This window comes from Phyllobates terribilis, unplaced genomic scaffold, assembly GCF_046119375.1.
Source record: "Phyllobates terribilis strain yellow unplaced genomic scaffold, ASM4611937v1 Scaffold_10__3_contigs__length_209671492, whole genome shotgun sequence".
In the NCBI taxonomy this organism is placed as follows: Eukaryota; Metazoa; Chordata; class Amphibia; order Anura; family Dendrobatidae; genus Phyllobates; species Phyllobates terribilis.
In genome coordinates this window covers 17,553,358-17,569,170 of record NW_027362770.1, presented here as the reverse complement: position 1 = coordinate 17,569,170, position 15,813 = coordinate 17,553,358, and the positions used below count along the sequence as shown (strand labels likewise).

General features: G+C 44.0%; 1 protein-coding gene across 5 annotated transcripts in view; it reads left to right on the top strand.

Annotated features, from left to right (window-relative positions):
- DOCK2 (dedicator of cytokinesis 2) overlaps positions 1–15,813 on the top strand; it is a 1,661,574-nt gene that overhangs the window by 1,251,954 nt on the left and 393,807 nt on the right. For all 5 annotated transcript variants that reach the window (XM_073649510.1, XM_073649507.1, XM_073649509.1 and 2 more), the window contains one exon: positions 5,243–5,384. In XM_073649510.1, coding sequence (XP_073505611.1) covers positions 5,243–5,384 — 142 coding nt within the window. The remainder of the gene's footprint in view (positions 1–5,242; positions 5,385–15,813) is intronic.

Below are 15,813 nucleotides of genomic sequence, written 5' to 3'. Positions count from 1 at the left end.
GTTCCCTTGGCTATGAGTTTGGAATCATTATCTTGCTGAAATTCCCACCCTCATTTCTTCTTCATCATCCTGACAGACGGCAGCAGATTTTTATCAAGAATGTCTTGGTATATTTGTGATTTCATCCTTCCTTCAATTACATGAAGTTTGTCATTGCAGTATGCTGAAAAATAGCCCCACACCATGATGTTCCCAAGTACAAAATTCACTGATGGTATGGTGTTTTAACATGGTGTGTATTATGGCATCCAAAGAGTTTAATTTTGGTCTCATCTGACCAGACTACATTCTCCCAGTATTTCACAGGTTTGTCTAAATGTTGTTGAGCAAACTTTTAAACGCGCTTGAACGTTCTTTTTATTCAGCACTGGAGCCTTGCGTGATGAGCATACTGTACATACAGGCCATGGTGATTGAGTGGATTACTTATAGTTTTCTTTAAAACAATTGTACCTGCTGATTCCAGGTCTTTCTGTAGCTCTCCAAAGGTGGTCCTCTTGGACACCTCTTCTGAAAATTCTTTTCACATGATGTCCTTTCCACTTCCAGATTATATCCCCAACAGTGCTCACTGGGACCTTCAGTACTTTAGAAACTTATCTGTCAATGTCATCTGTATGTTTTGCAACAATAAGGCTATGAAAGTAATGAGGCAGCTCACTGGTTTTACCTATGAGATTTTTCTAGTGTGGCACCTTGGTAATGAGACACCTATTTATAGACCATCAGCTGATATTATTTTTAACTTAAGCAGCAGGATTGCTTTCTAATTACTGATAGATTTCAGTTGGTATCATCACTTTCCATGGCATTTTGCATCTCACTTTCTTCATGTGTTCAATACTTTTTTGCTGTGTCATTTCTCATTATTACACATAACCTAATGTATGGACATGTATGGTTTGATTTCTTTACCTGTGTGGATTGGATGGGTTGTTACTGACATCCGGTGAAAATTTCATGTCAAGAGCACCTTTAGTAATATATTTACTTAGGAAATTGGTGACATGGAGTACTGCACAAAAGTTTTAGGCAAGTGTGGGGAAAATGCTGCAAAGTGAGAATGCTTTAAAAAATAAGTGTTAATAGCTGTGAGTGATGGGCAGGAATGTCAGAAGTGATGTGGGCCGGCCTAGAGACAGTTGCTAATAACACATTGATGAGTCGGAGGGGGAGTGACCCACCCCCAATCCAGGAGCAGAGAAAGAAACAGCATCATGGAGGTTGCCGTAAGGATGCAGTGTACTAGCAGAGAGAAAAATGTTCTGGGACAGATGGAGAATGGATGAGGGCAATGTGAATTGAAGGACAAGGTAGGAGATAGGTGAATGATGGAATGGGGATATTTCTGCATAGAAGTCATGGTGGGTAGAGGAGAGAATAGAGTGAAGGTGCAAGGAGAAGGAGGAGTGTGTGATAAAAGAGGATGAATAAGTGCTGTGAGAAAAGATAGGAAAAATAAGAGGGAAGAGGAAGGAATTGATATGGGTAGTCAAATCAGTGTACTTAGCATACATATGAAATGGAAATCAGCGTTTCTAAAATAAAGCATATTCAGCGCAAATAGTTTGGTGAAATCAATGTATATCAGGATAGAGGAACAGATAAACAACAACAACTTCAATATCTAGAAGGCTCTATTCCCTTCCTTTTCTCACACAATCACTTGTTGACACCCAGAGCTTCCCTATTTAGACAAAGTGTAGTAGGATGCTGTGACTTCCATGTTCAGGAGTAACCAATTAATCTCAATATATAGTTACATAGTTACATAGTTTATAAGGCCGAAAAAAGACAAGCGTCCATCCAGTTCAGTCTATTTCTTGTGCACTGCAGCTATTCCGCAGCGTTGATCCTGGGGAAGGAAAAAAAAAACATGCGGTATAGGCCAATTTACATCATTGAGGAAAAATTCACTTCCCGACACCAATCTGGCAGTCAGATTAAATCCCTGGATTAATTAACTAAGCATAAGATGTAATTTTATTGTTCTCAAGAAAGGCGTCCAGGCCTCTCTTGAACTCATTAAGTGAGTTGGACATCACCATTTCCTCTCCCAGAGAGTTCCAGAGTCTCACGGCTCTGACCGTAAAGAATCCCCTTCTATGCTGGTGCAGGAACCTCCTTTCCTCCAGACGCATAGTGTGGCCCCTCGTCTTTGTCACCATCCTTGGTATAAACAGGTCATGGGAGAGATCTCTGTACTGCCCCCTGATGTATTTATACATGTTTATGAGGTCTCCCCTAAGCCTTCTCTTTTCCAACGTAAATAGGCCTAATTTTGACAACCTCTCTGGGTATTCTAGTCCCTCCATTCCCTTTATTACCTTAGTCGCCCTCCTTTGTACCCTCTCTAGCTCCAATATGTCTTTCCTGAGCACCGGAGCCCAGAACTGTGCACAATATTCTAAGTGCGGCCTTACCAGCGCTTTATACAGAGGAAGAACAATGTTCTCATCATATGCCCCTATTCCTCTTCTGATGCATGCCATGATTCTATTTGCTTTCGCAGCTGCTGCCTGACACTGGGCACTCCAATTTAATTTGCTATTAGCCAAGACGCCCAGGTCCTTCTCCATGTCAGATTTCCCCAACGGTTTCCCGTTTAATATGTATGGGTGACTGCTGTTTTTCTTTCCCATGTGCATGACCTTACATTTATCGGCATTGAACCCCATTTAATAATCCTCAAAGTTCCCAAAATTACAGGGCATGGGCCACTCCTGCACTGCCACACCCTTGAGTCCATATGCTGGATACTCTCTTGCTGACCACATAATTTAGGTATTTGATGCTTTCTTATAACAGATGAGACTTGTTAGGTTTTAATTCATGCTTCACCTTCTAATATGCTCATCAATCTTCCACTAACAAATGGTGAAAAAATATTTTTCTCCTTGTATACTACAAAACACAACATGTTCTCACATTCCCTAATAGCTCAATGTGTTATTAGGTTGATTCACAAAAAAGTGAAAGGTCACTGGTTCTAATCGAGGAACAGCCATAAAGAAGATTTACCAAGACAAGAGAAACTGCATCATCCAGCTGATCGATAGTGGTCTCTCGGCCAAGAAAATTGACAAACTGCATCATGTGAGTAGCATGACTGTTGGAAGAATACAAAATGAATTCCGTCCATCCATTTAAAAGCCAAGAAGTGGATGACGTCCAGGCAAAATATCAGAGTCAACAAGTCGGCTCATCACAAGGTCTATCAGTTCTGTCACGACAAACATGGCAGTAGAGGTGGCTCATATGCTTCATAATAATGAGATAACAGATGTCCATGCAAGCATCATCGACGCACGTTACACAAGTCTGGAATGGTGGCTTGAAAAAAGGTGAAGAAGCCTCAACTTCAATATCGTCATAAGAAGAGTCAGCTCAAGTTTACAAAAGAGTGTGAAAAGTGGACAGATCCCCAGACCTCAACCAATCGAACACTTGTGGGTAGAATTGAATAAAAAACTGTATACATACCCAAGTGAGTCAACCAGTATGCACCAATTTTGGGAATGTGTAGAAGATACCTAGGTTCAGAATTTGCTCGTGACATGTTTGAATCTGATCTAGAGCATGCCCAGAAGGATTCAATCAGTGTTGAAAGCCAAACGTGGATTTACAAAATACTGACAAAGTAGTAAAAATTAAAATTTAGATTTTTAGGGGCAAAACAGTAACAATGCAGTGACATGACAAGAATCTGCATAACTAATCATATGCTAAAAAGTTGCAAGTAAAATGTATGTATGAGAAAGCCAAGATGATTGTCTATAAAATGATGGTAGTCTCAGGTTCGAAGCAGTAATGAATGGTCAGATATGGAGCCTGAAAGGCAAAAGTTCAAAACATTGTTATCCTTTCACTCGTTAGAGTATACCATCATCCATATGTCCGATATTAATTTGGGGCTGACAGGCAATTAAATGCATTAAAATAGTCTCGGGCACACGATGCCGAAAATATGTCTCCCATAACTATAGGACCTATGCCTGTCACAAAAAAAACTATATTAAAAACAGGATATCAGAGCCAGGGTGTCTTACTGTGATTGTCTAATGTTGATTTTGAAGAACTTATTTTCCCAGGCGCTGAACCTGTAGCCTACAAACTGTGCCTGGACTTCATGTCTGCTTCAATTAACTTTTCACGGCTGAAAGTCATAGCTGAACAGGGGTCAGTGTTCTTAGAGTGCTTGCACTTGTTTTCTTCAATTCATGATGAAGCCATATTTAAATCTTCAATATGAGGGTTACACGTCCCATCTCAAGAGATGGCTTTTTAGATTTTACCATTACATCTATGACAATAAACATTAATAAATTCTTGATAAACTGCTCATATAATTTTTAAACCTGTCATCTGATTCATCCTGCCCAAGCCACGGGCAGCATAAATTAAATCCTGGCTGAACAATTGTTTCCAGGTGTATTTTTGTCTTATAGGCATTAAAGAGAAACTAAAATTGAAAGTTCAGGCTAGGGACCAGAGTCTGAGACGAGACTAGTCTGGCTTTGCCACGTCCGGCTTCTACCAACACCATTGTAGTTGCTTGACAGGTCTATCTCTGATGTGTACATAAAGAAAAACCTTTAAAGTTTATTTTCTCTGAAATATCAGAACACTTTAGGGAAATATATACCTGGTTTCAATTGGACATGCTAACACGCGTTTTTTCAACAGGCCGGCTGTGGATGGTGCTACTGTAAGCATGCTATTAGCCTTTTCCCAATACAACGGCAGACTGTATGTTACGTGTGCTATTGTGAGCAGTCTGCATGGTCTAGTTGTGCTACCATGGCCTGCAGTGTCTCCAGACTTGTCTCCTTTTGGGCACATCTGGGACGTCAATGATCAGCAATTGCAAATCGAACTGCCAGAAGCGGATCTAGGTTAATTGCATGCCTAAATGAATTCAGTGAGTCAGACTATTCCATAACCATTAATAACCTCTTTGATAGCATGCCAAAGTGTGTAGAAGCTTGTATTTTTGATTCTGGATTCTGAATAAATTGAAATGTATTGAAATTTTTCTTTCCATGTTTTCATCATATACATATCATTACATCTCTATCAATGCTGTGATTTCCATAATTACACGACTTATCCTTCTTAATGTTGCAATTTCAATGTTGAGGAGTGTATTTCCAACATGGACATTGATAACGAAGTCTTTTTTTAATTTCTTTTAATAAAAGGTTTAATGATATTATAAGTATATATTTAAATATATTTGCAGAACAAGGTCTTCATTTATCGAGGAAAAGAATATGAGCGCAGAGAAGATTTTTTGTCGCAGTTGATGAGTCAATTTCCTCTTTCAGAAAAGCTGAACACCACCTCATCACCTGGAGAAGATATCAAGTACTCCGATGGACAATGTATCCTTTTTCTGATAATATGATGGTCATAAACTGGTGTAACAGTTTTTTTTAATCAGCCTTAGCCCACGCCCCACTTTCAGTATTTGGTCAGTATTTTTTCTCAGGAGTTGGAGCCAAAGCCAAGAGTGCGTGATAAATGCAGAATTGGTGCACTTGTTTCCATTATACCTTTTCTCTGATTGTTCCTCACCAGGTTTTGGCTCCCACTCCTGAGAAAAAATACTGACCGAATACTGATAGTGGGGCCATGGCCTTAAAGTACTTATTCCATGCACTTTCACTGATTTCTTCTACTTAAAGGAACGGGCACTGGAAATTGCAATTTGAATCCAGTTATATGGTTACACTGAGTTGAATATCTGTTTTTAAATGTTGGCTCAAGCATAAAAACAACTGTACATGAATTATCTGTGTCTGAATACTCTTGCCAAAAGAGGTCTGTGAAGTGCTAGGATAGTGGGCGCATGCCTAGCAGTCTCCATTACAGTAGAGTCTAACACAATGAAACACAGTGGACAGCTAGGAGATGTGTGGCTCACATGACTGTGCAGTGACTGTGGCAGGAGCAGGATGGTATGAAGTTAGGACAGGGCAGGCAAGGAGATGTGGGACAGTTTAGGACTAACAATGGCAGTTCCAGGAGCTACAGTATAGATGACATGATGAACCGCGAATAGATGCCTTTCTGAGCAGCTTGACCTTTATGGACTGATTGTGGTTGCAGCAGAACAGTGTAGAAGACAGACAATGGACAGTCAGTCAGGTGGTTTGGCCAATTTAATCAATGGCATCAGCTGTAGGTGAATGAAAGTCTGAACTGAACCATTTCTGAATCATTTTGACAAATATTAGGTCCATGCTTGTGGTGGATTGAGTGTGACAAAATCACCCACCGTGCTGACCACCATCTTTGACATTACACTGGAGTCCTGGTCTCTCAAAGGCTCCCGCCCTAATGAAGGCAGTCCAGAGCTATCCCTCTATACATTAGCACTATATTTTCCCTATGTGGGAGGCACATAGGGAAAATATAGGGCTAATGTATGGAGGGGTAGCTGTGAACTGCTCTTGTTAAAGCGAGAGTCTTTGGGGAACCAGGGCTTTAATAGGAATTAGAAATTGTTACCTTTTATCTTAATCTCATTGACCCCATTTCTTGCTATTGTTTGGTAGTTTCCTTTGTAGTATGTAAAATATATTTTATGGCTGCAAATAATTTTATCCCTGCTGATAGGTTCCTTTTAAAGAAATTTGGTTTGCACATCTCAAAATGCAGGATCCACTCTTTCAGTGACACATAACAGGCTTTGAATTCAAATTTTGGTATGAGTTTTAAAATTAGTAATGAGGGTTTTAATACCGACTCTCCTTCCTTTCACTGTTTGAAAAAAATGCCGCTATTAAGATGCTGCTACTGCTCTTATATCACAAAATCTTTGGATTAGTATTCACAGACTGAGACTATTTATCCCATTTTCCATCTGACTCATCAGCACTGAAGTTGTACAAAGCAATCACATTATGTATTTTTCTATCTATAACCTATGTGCTCTGAGCCCATGTCCGCACTTAGTACAGGTATAAAATAGCCTTCCTTGGACGGCTCCTATTTTTCATACTATGCCCCTCATGATTGGCTTGGCTAGACAGACCATGTATTATTTTTGCATCAAGGCAATATTGGGAAGCCCACATGGCCGCATCTGATGCCATTAGCACGCCCATTGAGCTTTCAGCAGGGTGTGACGTGACACCAGGCATTTATATATATATATTTTTTGCAGATCTGTGAGAACCAAATTGCAGATTGTTCAAATCACATGGAAACGCAAATTCCAGGAAATTGGCCTCGATCTTGATCCCTGATTTATCAATCTGCTCATCTCTAATTATTGGGCATCATAGTAGCAGTTTTGCAGTGCTCTACAAATATTTGAGTTTATTCACTTCTGATTAATTAGACACATCTGACATTTGTGTTTTGTCACACATCAATGCAGCACACTAGAAACTACAACATCACCTACTCTGTACAGTCTGCGATTGGGGTGCAAAAGTCCTTGGAGATCCATGACTTGTTCATCTTGATGAAAGTTAGGCAGTCTACACTTTCAGCCGACTGTGCTTATCCATCAGGACACCACCAGCAGTGCTGAAGACACGTTCTGAGAAAACTCTGGCTGCCAGGCATGATAAAACCTCCAAGGCATGACAGGCGAGCTCAGGCCACTCTTCCATTTTGGAAGACCAAAATGAAAAAGGATTCAAACCCTCCCTGATGGTATTGATATTGAGCTCCAGATACTCCTGCACCATCCTCTCCAGTCGTTCACCACATGTCAGACTTGTATTCTGTTGTGCTGGAGCACAAGCTGGTCTAAAAAATGTGTGAAACGGCTCACAGAAATTTTTTCTGCCACTTACACTGCTGCAGCTAATGTTTTGGCATTGATGAATTGATGTTCCTGAGGTTGGAAGTCTAGAGCTGTGATGCACACTGTGTGCCTCACTGCTATCTTGGGGAAAACCTCTCTAACGGTTGTGGAAAAGCATGTTTCTATACACCAGCATTCGTGGGTCCCTTTCCAGGGCGGGAAGCATCTGGCAAAATTTACTCTTATAAAGTGGATCTAACAGTGTGGCAACCCAGTAGTCAGCACTATTTTGAATCCTATCTATACGGGAATCATGTTGCAGATAGTGCAGCAAGAAGACACTCATATGTTGGTCTCTTCCATGAGGTCCAAGGCCATGCTGTGTTGATGACTGGGTAACACTGATGCTTGTTTCCTCCTTCCCCTACCGCCAACCACGAACAACAGAGAGGGGATGATTATCCATCTCCTGACTGTTGCTCGCCCATCACCTATTCCTCCTCTATTTGTTCCTCGGCTCCTGCACCTTCACTAACAGTTTGTCTAGTATCACCAGCCCCCTCGATGGCTGTAATCCTCCATCCCTTGGCATCCGTCTGTATGTCGACAGTCTGGAACTTTGAGACATTGTTATCCCTTCCGAATCCTCTTCTGCTTCCTCATCTTCCTCTGGGACCACCACCTCCTCGCGCATGCTATTCAAAGTCTGCTTGATCATGTAGATGACTGGAATAGTGATGCAAATGACAGCATCGTCAGCGCTTACCATCTTTGTAGCCATTTCGAAACTGTGCAGAAAGGTGCAGAGGTCCTTAATCTGTGCCCACTCTGTAAACGACATATGCCCCACATCCGTACTGCCAAGACTATATGACATTGCATGCTGCATCAGGGCTCGTTTCTGCTGCCACAATCACTGCAACATGTGCAGAGTGGAATTTCTCCGTGTCGGCACATCACATATCTATCAGTTAACTGGCATGGACAAAGATCTCTGTATTGATGCAAGTCGATGACTTGAGGGGTGCAAACAGCGGAATTGAGCACACAGCTTTTGTGCTTTCTGCAGCAGCGCATCCAGGCCAGGATAGTGGCGGAGAAATTGCTGTACCACCAGGTTGAGGACGTGAGCCATGCAAGGCACATGTGTGAGCTTGCCTCGGTGTAGGCCGCAACCAGGTTTGCACCATTATCACACATGGCCTTCCCTGGTTCCAGGTTCAGCGGAGACAGCCATTGCTCAAGCTCTGCCTGGATAGCTGTCCACAACTCTTCAGGTGTATGACTGCGATCTCCAAGGCATATTAATTTGAAGACTGCCTGATTGCGGTGAGCCCTGGCTGCACAGTACGGAGGTAGTGGGGATTCACTCTGCACTGTTGGAACTCGTGTCTCATTAAGGCAGATGTTGAGTGCGCAGGTAGAGGAGGCAGATGCAGTGGAGAAAGTGTGAAATGCAGAGGTTTGTCATGCAAGCCTTGCAGATTCCAAGACTTGTGGAGCAGCCCCTTCCCCGCCTGTCCCCACAGCCACCAGAGTCACCCAGTGCCCAGTCAGCGAGATGTAACTCCCTGGGCCATGCTTACTCGTCCAGGTGTCTGTGGTGAAATGCACCCTGGCAGACATATATTTAGTCAAGGATCAGGTGATGTCATCTGCGACATGCTTGTGTAGTGCAGGCACAGCTTTCTTAGAGAAATAATGGCGACTAAGCAACTGGTACTGGGGGACTCCGACGGCCATCAGCTTTCAGAAACTGTCTGTATCTACCAGGCAGAAAGGCAGCATTTCCTTGGCAAACAGATTGGAGATGGTGGAGTTCAACCTCTTAGCTTTGTCATGTGTAGGAGGACACAATCTTTTATGTGACCACAACTGCGGGACCGAGGGCTGGCTGCAGTGCTGAGAGAGGGTGGAGTAGGGTAAACTGGACAAACTGCTGGACCATGAGTGAGGTGCAGGTGGAGATGTTACGGTGGATTGATATAGATGTGGTGTGCTCATTCTCTGAGATCTGTCAAAAACAGCAGGCATGTCCGCTTCCATTACAGCTGACGGGCTCTCACTCAGCCTGACTAGAGTGGGTAAACAACCGAAGGTTTTGCGGTCGGAGGAAGAAGAAGTATCAGATTTGGTTGATGGGGCGGCTGATGGTTGTTGACATCCACTGGTCCGCATTTTATCGCAGTGAGATTGCCAGATTAATTCATGTTGATTGCGCATCTGAAGGTTCATGCATGTAGTAGTCAAATTATTGCGCTTTTTACGTCTACTGAGTTTCTTTTGCAAAGTTTTCACATAACGTAAGTTGGCTCATCCTTTGCAGTGTCAAAAAAGGCCCAGGCTAGGCAACCCTTGCCTCCCCTGTGAGCTGCAAACTTGCGACCGCTGCTGGCCACAGCCACAGTTGAGGCTAAGGATTCAGTGGTTGTTGTGGTTGCATCACTCTGTGTCTGCACCATAGGGCGCAACGTAACTTCCCAGTCTTCCTCCTCCTCCACCTCTTCAGATGACCTACTCAGCTGAGTGCCTCTGGGTTCACATCAAGTGGGATCCACAACCTCATCATCATCCTCTGTGTTATCCCATTCCGCGCCCTGAGAGTCACCCTCCTCCTCTTCCTGCCCTGACAGCCCAGTACGGTCTGCGTGAGCCTTAGCTATCCGAGTCTCATCAGGATCACCCTCCCGGGGGTTAACGTCTGGTGACGAGGGTCAGGTTGCTGAAATTATTTTTTTTACAGAAGAAATTATTTTTTTTACTGTTGATGAGGCCTGTATGAAATAGAATATATTCAAACAATTTGAAACTGAGATCTTACCTGCTGTATCACGTTAGTAACAGAAGAAAATATATTTTTTTTTACTGTGCATGAGGCCTATATACACTGCTCAAAAAAATAAAGGGAACACTTAAACAACAGAATATAACTCCAAGTGAATCAAACTTCTGTGAAATCAAACTGTCCACTTAGGAAGCAACACTGATTGACAATCAATTTCACATGCTGTTGTGCAAATGGAATAGACAATAGATGGAAATTATTGGCAATTATCAAGACACACTCAATAAAGGAGTGGTTCTGCAGATAGGGACCACAGACCACATCTCAGTACCAACGCTTTCTGGATGATGTTTTGGTCACTTTTGAATGTTGGTTGTGCTTTCACACTCGTGGTAGCATAAGACGGGCTCTACAACCCACAAAAGTTGCTCAGGTAGTGCAGCTCATCCAGGATGGCACATCAATGCGAGCTGTGGCATGAAGGTTTGCTGTGTTTGTCAGCGTAGTGTCCAGAGGCTGGAGGCGCTACCAGGAGACAGGGTAGTACACCAGGAGACGTGGAGGGGGCCGTAGGAGGGCAACAACCCAGCAGCAGGACCGCTACCTCCACCTTTGTGCAAGGAGGAACAGGAGGAGCACTGCCAGAGCCCTGCAAAATGACCTCAAGCAGGTCACAAATGTGCATGTGTCTGCACAAACAGTTAGAAACCGACTCCATGAGGGTGGTATGAGGGCCCGACGTCCACAGATGGGGGTTGAGCTCACAGCCCAACACCATGCAGGACACTTTGAATTTGCCACAGAACACCAGGATTGGCAAAGTCACCACTGGCGCCCTGGGCTCTTCACAGATGAAAGCAGGTTCACACTGAGCACATGTGACAGACGTGACAGAGTCTGGAGATGCTGTGGAGAGCGATCTGCTGCCTGCAACATCCTTCAGCATGACCGGTTGGGCAGTGGGTCAGTAATGGTGTGGGGTGGCATTTCTTTGGAGGGCCGCACAGCCCTTCATGTTCTTGCCAGAAGTAGCCTGACTGCCATTAGGTGCCGTGATGGGATCCTCAGACCCCTTGTGAGACCATACGGCGGTTGGCCCTGGGTTCCTTCTAAAGCAGGACAATGCCAGACCTCATGTCGCTAGCGTGTGTCAGCAGTTCCTGCAAGATGAAGGCATTGAAGCTATGGACTAGTCTGTCCGTTCCCCAGACCTGAATCCGATTGAGCACATCTGGGACATCATGTCTCGCTCCATTCACCAACGTCATGTTGTACCACAGACTGTCCAGGAGTTGGCGGATGTTTTAGTCCAGGTCTCGGAGGAGATCCCACAGGAGACCATCCGCAACCTCATCTCTCAGTATCCAGGAGAAGACCAGGAGCATCCTCTCTGATCTGTTATAGTCACAAAATGGCGCTAAAACAACATGTCTGCTCTTTATATAGAAAGGGACATCTGATTTCAGCAGCCAATGGCACAAGCCCTTGTGTCTGGACATTGTGGATGGTTCCTGCACCCTGATTGGCTAGCCGCAATTTGCACACATAAAGTTAGGGGAAAAAAATTAGATTAGAAGCATGCCACTCCTCTGAACTCTTCTTATCCCCTCCCCTCATCAAACACGTCCCCCCTCGCTCATCATACAGCACCACTGTCCTAGCAAAAGTGATAAAAATACTGTATTGGAAACACAATGATTTCCCACACTTTTACAGAATTTTGCCGTTTTTAAGTAAAAATGCTTGTGTGTCTTATTACTAGAGATGAGCGTTGTTCTACTCGAACTGTTCGCCAATCTCAAATTCGAGCTGTTTTGGGCGGTGTTCGAGCCGTTCGGCGAACACGAACAATTTGAGAAAAATTCGGCTGTTCGAGGTTATGTTCGATAACTGTTCGTGCACCAAAATCATAACTGGATTTTTTCTCAGTAATGATGAAAATTAATGTTAATACGCAGTTTGAGTGTACAGCGGGGTGGGGGGAGGGGCAGGGGATGGATCTCTGCAGGAACAATGAAGATCTCCATTTTTTTTTCTCTTTCCCGCATTTGCAGTGGGGAGGTGCAATCTGTCAGCCTATCAGCAGCGCACACACGGAGCGAAGTGCTTTTTTTCACACAAGCAAGGGCATGTGTCATTGGTAGTGTATGTCACATGTCCTTGCCCTATAAGACCAAGCCATTTTCCCCGTCGCCACCATTTTCTCACTGCTGCAGCTGCGTGTTAGACGGCACCGCTGTTGCTGTGTGTGCTATACCTTGTTAATTTCAAGCCAATTTTCGCACAAATATACAGATAGCTTGGGAGTAGGGAATAGTTGTGATTGCAGTCCTTTTAAGGACTAGGTTACAGCATTTCCTACGACTTTTATCAGGGAGGTCTGTGCTCTTAAATAGATAGGTTGTGGGAGTAAAGACTAATTGTAATTGGAGTCCTTTTCAGGACTAGGTTACATGAGTTCCTATCAGTTTTTGCCAGGCAGGTCTGTGCCAGTGCTGTGCAAGTTTTTTTCACAGCATTTGGCTGAATCTAGCAAAGCTAATCCTTTTTGGCCTATTGCAGAGTGTGTTAGTCAGTGGAGTAGCCTATCTGTGTTGCAAGATATAACACCTGTGTATAGAATACCAATTTTTTTACTGCACCTAGTGAAGTAAAATCTTTTGGGCATAGCATCATTCTATTAGTCCATCTATACTGACCTCCATCAGGTTGCAAATTGAATATAATTTTTTTCTGCATCTAGCTCTGAAAAAATAGTTGGGCTTCTAGCGGTGTGTGGGACTTGGTCTATTAGTCCATCTATACTGACCTCCATCAGGTTGCAAATTAAAAATAATTTTTTTCTGCATCTAGCTCTGAAAAAATATTTGGGCTTCTAGCAGTGTGTGGGACTTGGTCTATTAGTCCATCTATACTGACCTCCATCAGGTTGCAAATTAAAAATAATTTTTTTCTGCATCTAGCTCTGAAAAAATATTTGGGCTTCTAGCGGTGTGTGGGACTTGGTCTATTAGTCCATCTATACTGACCTCCATCAGGTTGCAAACTGAATATATTTTTTTCTGCATCTACCTCTGAAAAAATATTTGGCCTTCTAGTAGTGTGTCGGACTTTCTCTATTAGTCCATCTATACTGACATCCATCAGGTTGCAAATTAAAACTAATTTTTATCTGCATCTACAGTACCTCTGAAAAAATATTTGGGCTTCTAGCTGTGTGTGGGACTATTTGTATTAGTCCATCTATACTGACCTCCATCAGGTTGCAAATTCAAAATAATTTTTTTCTGCATCTAACCCAGCCAATAGTTTTGGCCTAATACCACAGTTTGGCCACTCAGCTTTGCTCGGTTACCATCCATTGTTTTTTTGTGCAAACAACTCCAGAGTTGTGAATTAGTTAACCACCAAAATGAGTGGAAAAAGGCCTGCTGCTGGTGGAAAGGGGAATAGGCGTGTTGGGAAGGGGAAAAAAGGTTGTGTCCGTGGGGTAGGTGTTAAAGCAACAGTAACATCTGCAGAAGAAAGACCATCTTCCAGCCAAACTAAAATGTCTACTTCTTTTAGCGGACAATGTGATAAGATCCCTTTCTTACGGCCACGCCAATCGCTACAAATTCCAGATGAGGCACAAAAACAGCAGGTGCTGCAACGGATATCAAGTGCTCCTTTAAGTGGGCTCTCCTCCACATCAACTTCAACATCACAAATACTCCAGTCCTCAAAGGTGTCACCCAAATCGCACTTGCTTCCTCACAGCTCCCAAATCTCCAGATGCCCGTCTGAGTATGAGGTAGAACAGATGGTTGAGTCTGCAGAGCTGTTTACTCATACTATAGCCTGGGAATCAGAGGTCGACTCCAGCGCTTCTGTGAATCCAGACGAGGAAATGATCTGCACTGATGCCCAGAATCTTTATGAGTCGGATCCAGGACCAGACGCAGAAGGTTCTGACCATAATGTAGACCCTCATTCCCAAACTGTAACTCCTGTTGGTGGAGACAATGAGGAAGACGATGATAAGACTCAAATACCTGATTGGAGCGACAACTTTAGTTTTTTGTCAGGGCAGGAACAGGTTGGCTCTGAGGACGACTGGTGTGATAACGCACAGGGTGATAATGATGAGGTCGGAGATCCCACTTACTGTCAACCCACAGTCAGCCAAGAGATGAGGTCAGCAGAGGAGGTGGAGGAAGATGCTAGTGACGACGAGGTCAGGTTTCGCCTTCCTGGACAGAGACGTAGTACTGGAATCTCGTCAACAACTGCATCCTCAAACACAACTCTGCCTCTCACCACAAGTCGTGGTGGCTCTTCAGGTCGCATGGGTGCTAAGCCTTGCATAGCCTGGGCATTTTTTCAGATCGATAAAGATGATCCAACTCGTGTTATCTGTAACATTTGTCAGCAAAAGCTAAGTAGAGGCCAAAAAATACATAGTTTGAGTACTTCATGCATGAACCGGCACATGGACATGAAGCATAAGTTGCAGTGGGAAGCTCAGTGTGCTACAATGCGGCCTAGCCGGCCGGGCCAGTCACCGTCTGCCATATCTTGTGCATCCGCGGCCTCTTCATCCTCTGTGACTGGGGGGACAGCAGTCACACCTGTTTTGGGGCGCAGACCTGCCACCTCTTTACCCGCAACAGCCAGCGTGATTGGCAGGTCATCATTTTCTTTGGAGGTGGTAACACCAGCTGGTGTTGAGCGCTGTCCGACATCGATAGCACCACCTTTGGATCAAGGCAACCTAACATGTCCGCCTGCATCTTCCTCACAGACCGGCAGTTTGCCGGGGACACCCTTATCAACCCCATCTAAGCACAATAGCCAGCCCTCGGTCCCTCAGATGTGGACAAGTAAAAGACCATTTCCTCCTAGCCATGAGAAAGCTAAGAGGTTGAATTTCACCATCTGCAAGCTCTTGGCTACAGAAATGCTGCCTTTCCGCCTGGTGGACACAGAGGATTTTCGAGACCTTATGTCCGTCGCAGTGCCCCAGTACCAGATGCCCAGTCGGCACTACTTCTCAAAGAAAGGTGTGCCTGCGCTCCACCAGCATGTCGCACACAACATCACCGCTTCTTTGAGAAACTCTGTGTGTGACAGGGTGCATTTCACCACAGACACTTGGACGAGTAGGCATGGACAGGGGCGTTACATGTCGCTGACTGGGCACTGGGTAACTATGGTGACAGCAGGACAAGGGGCTGCTGTCCAAGTCTTGCCGTCCCCACGAGTTGTGCGTCAATCCTCTTTATGT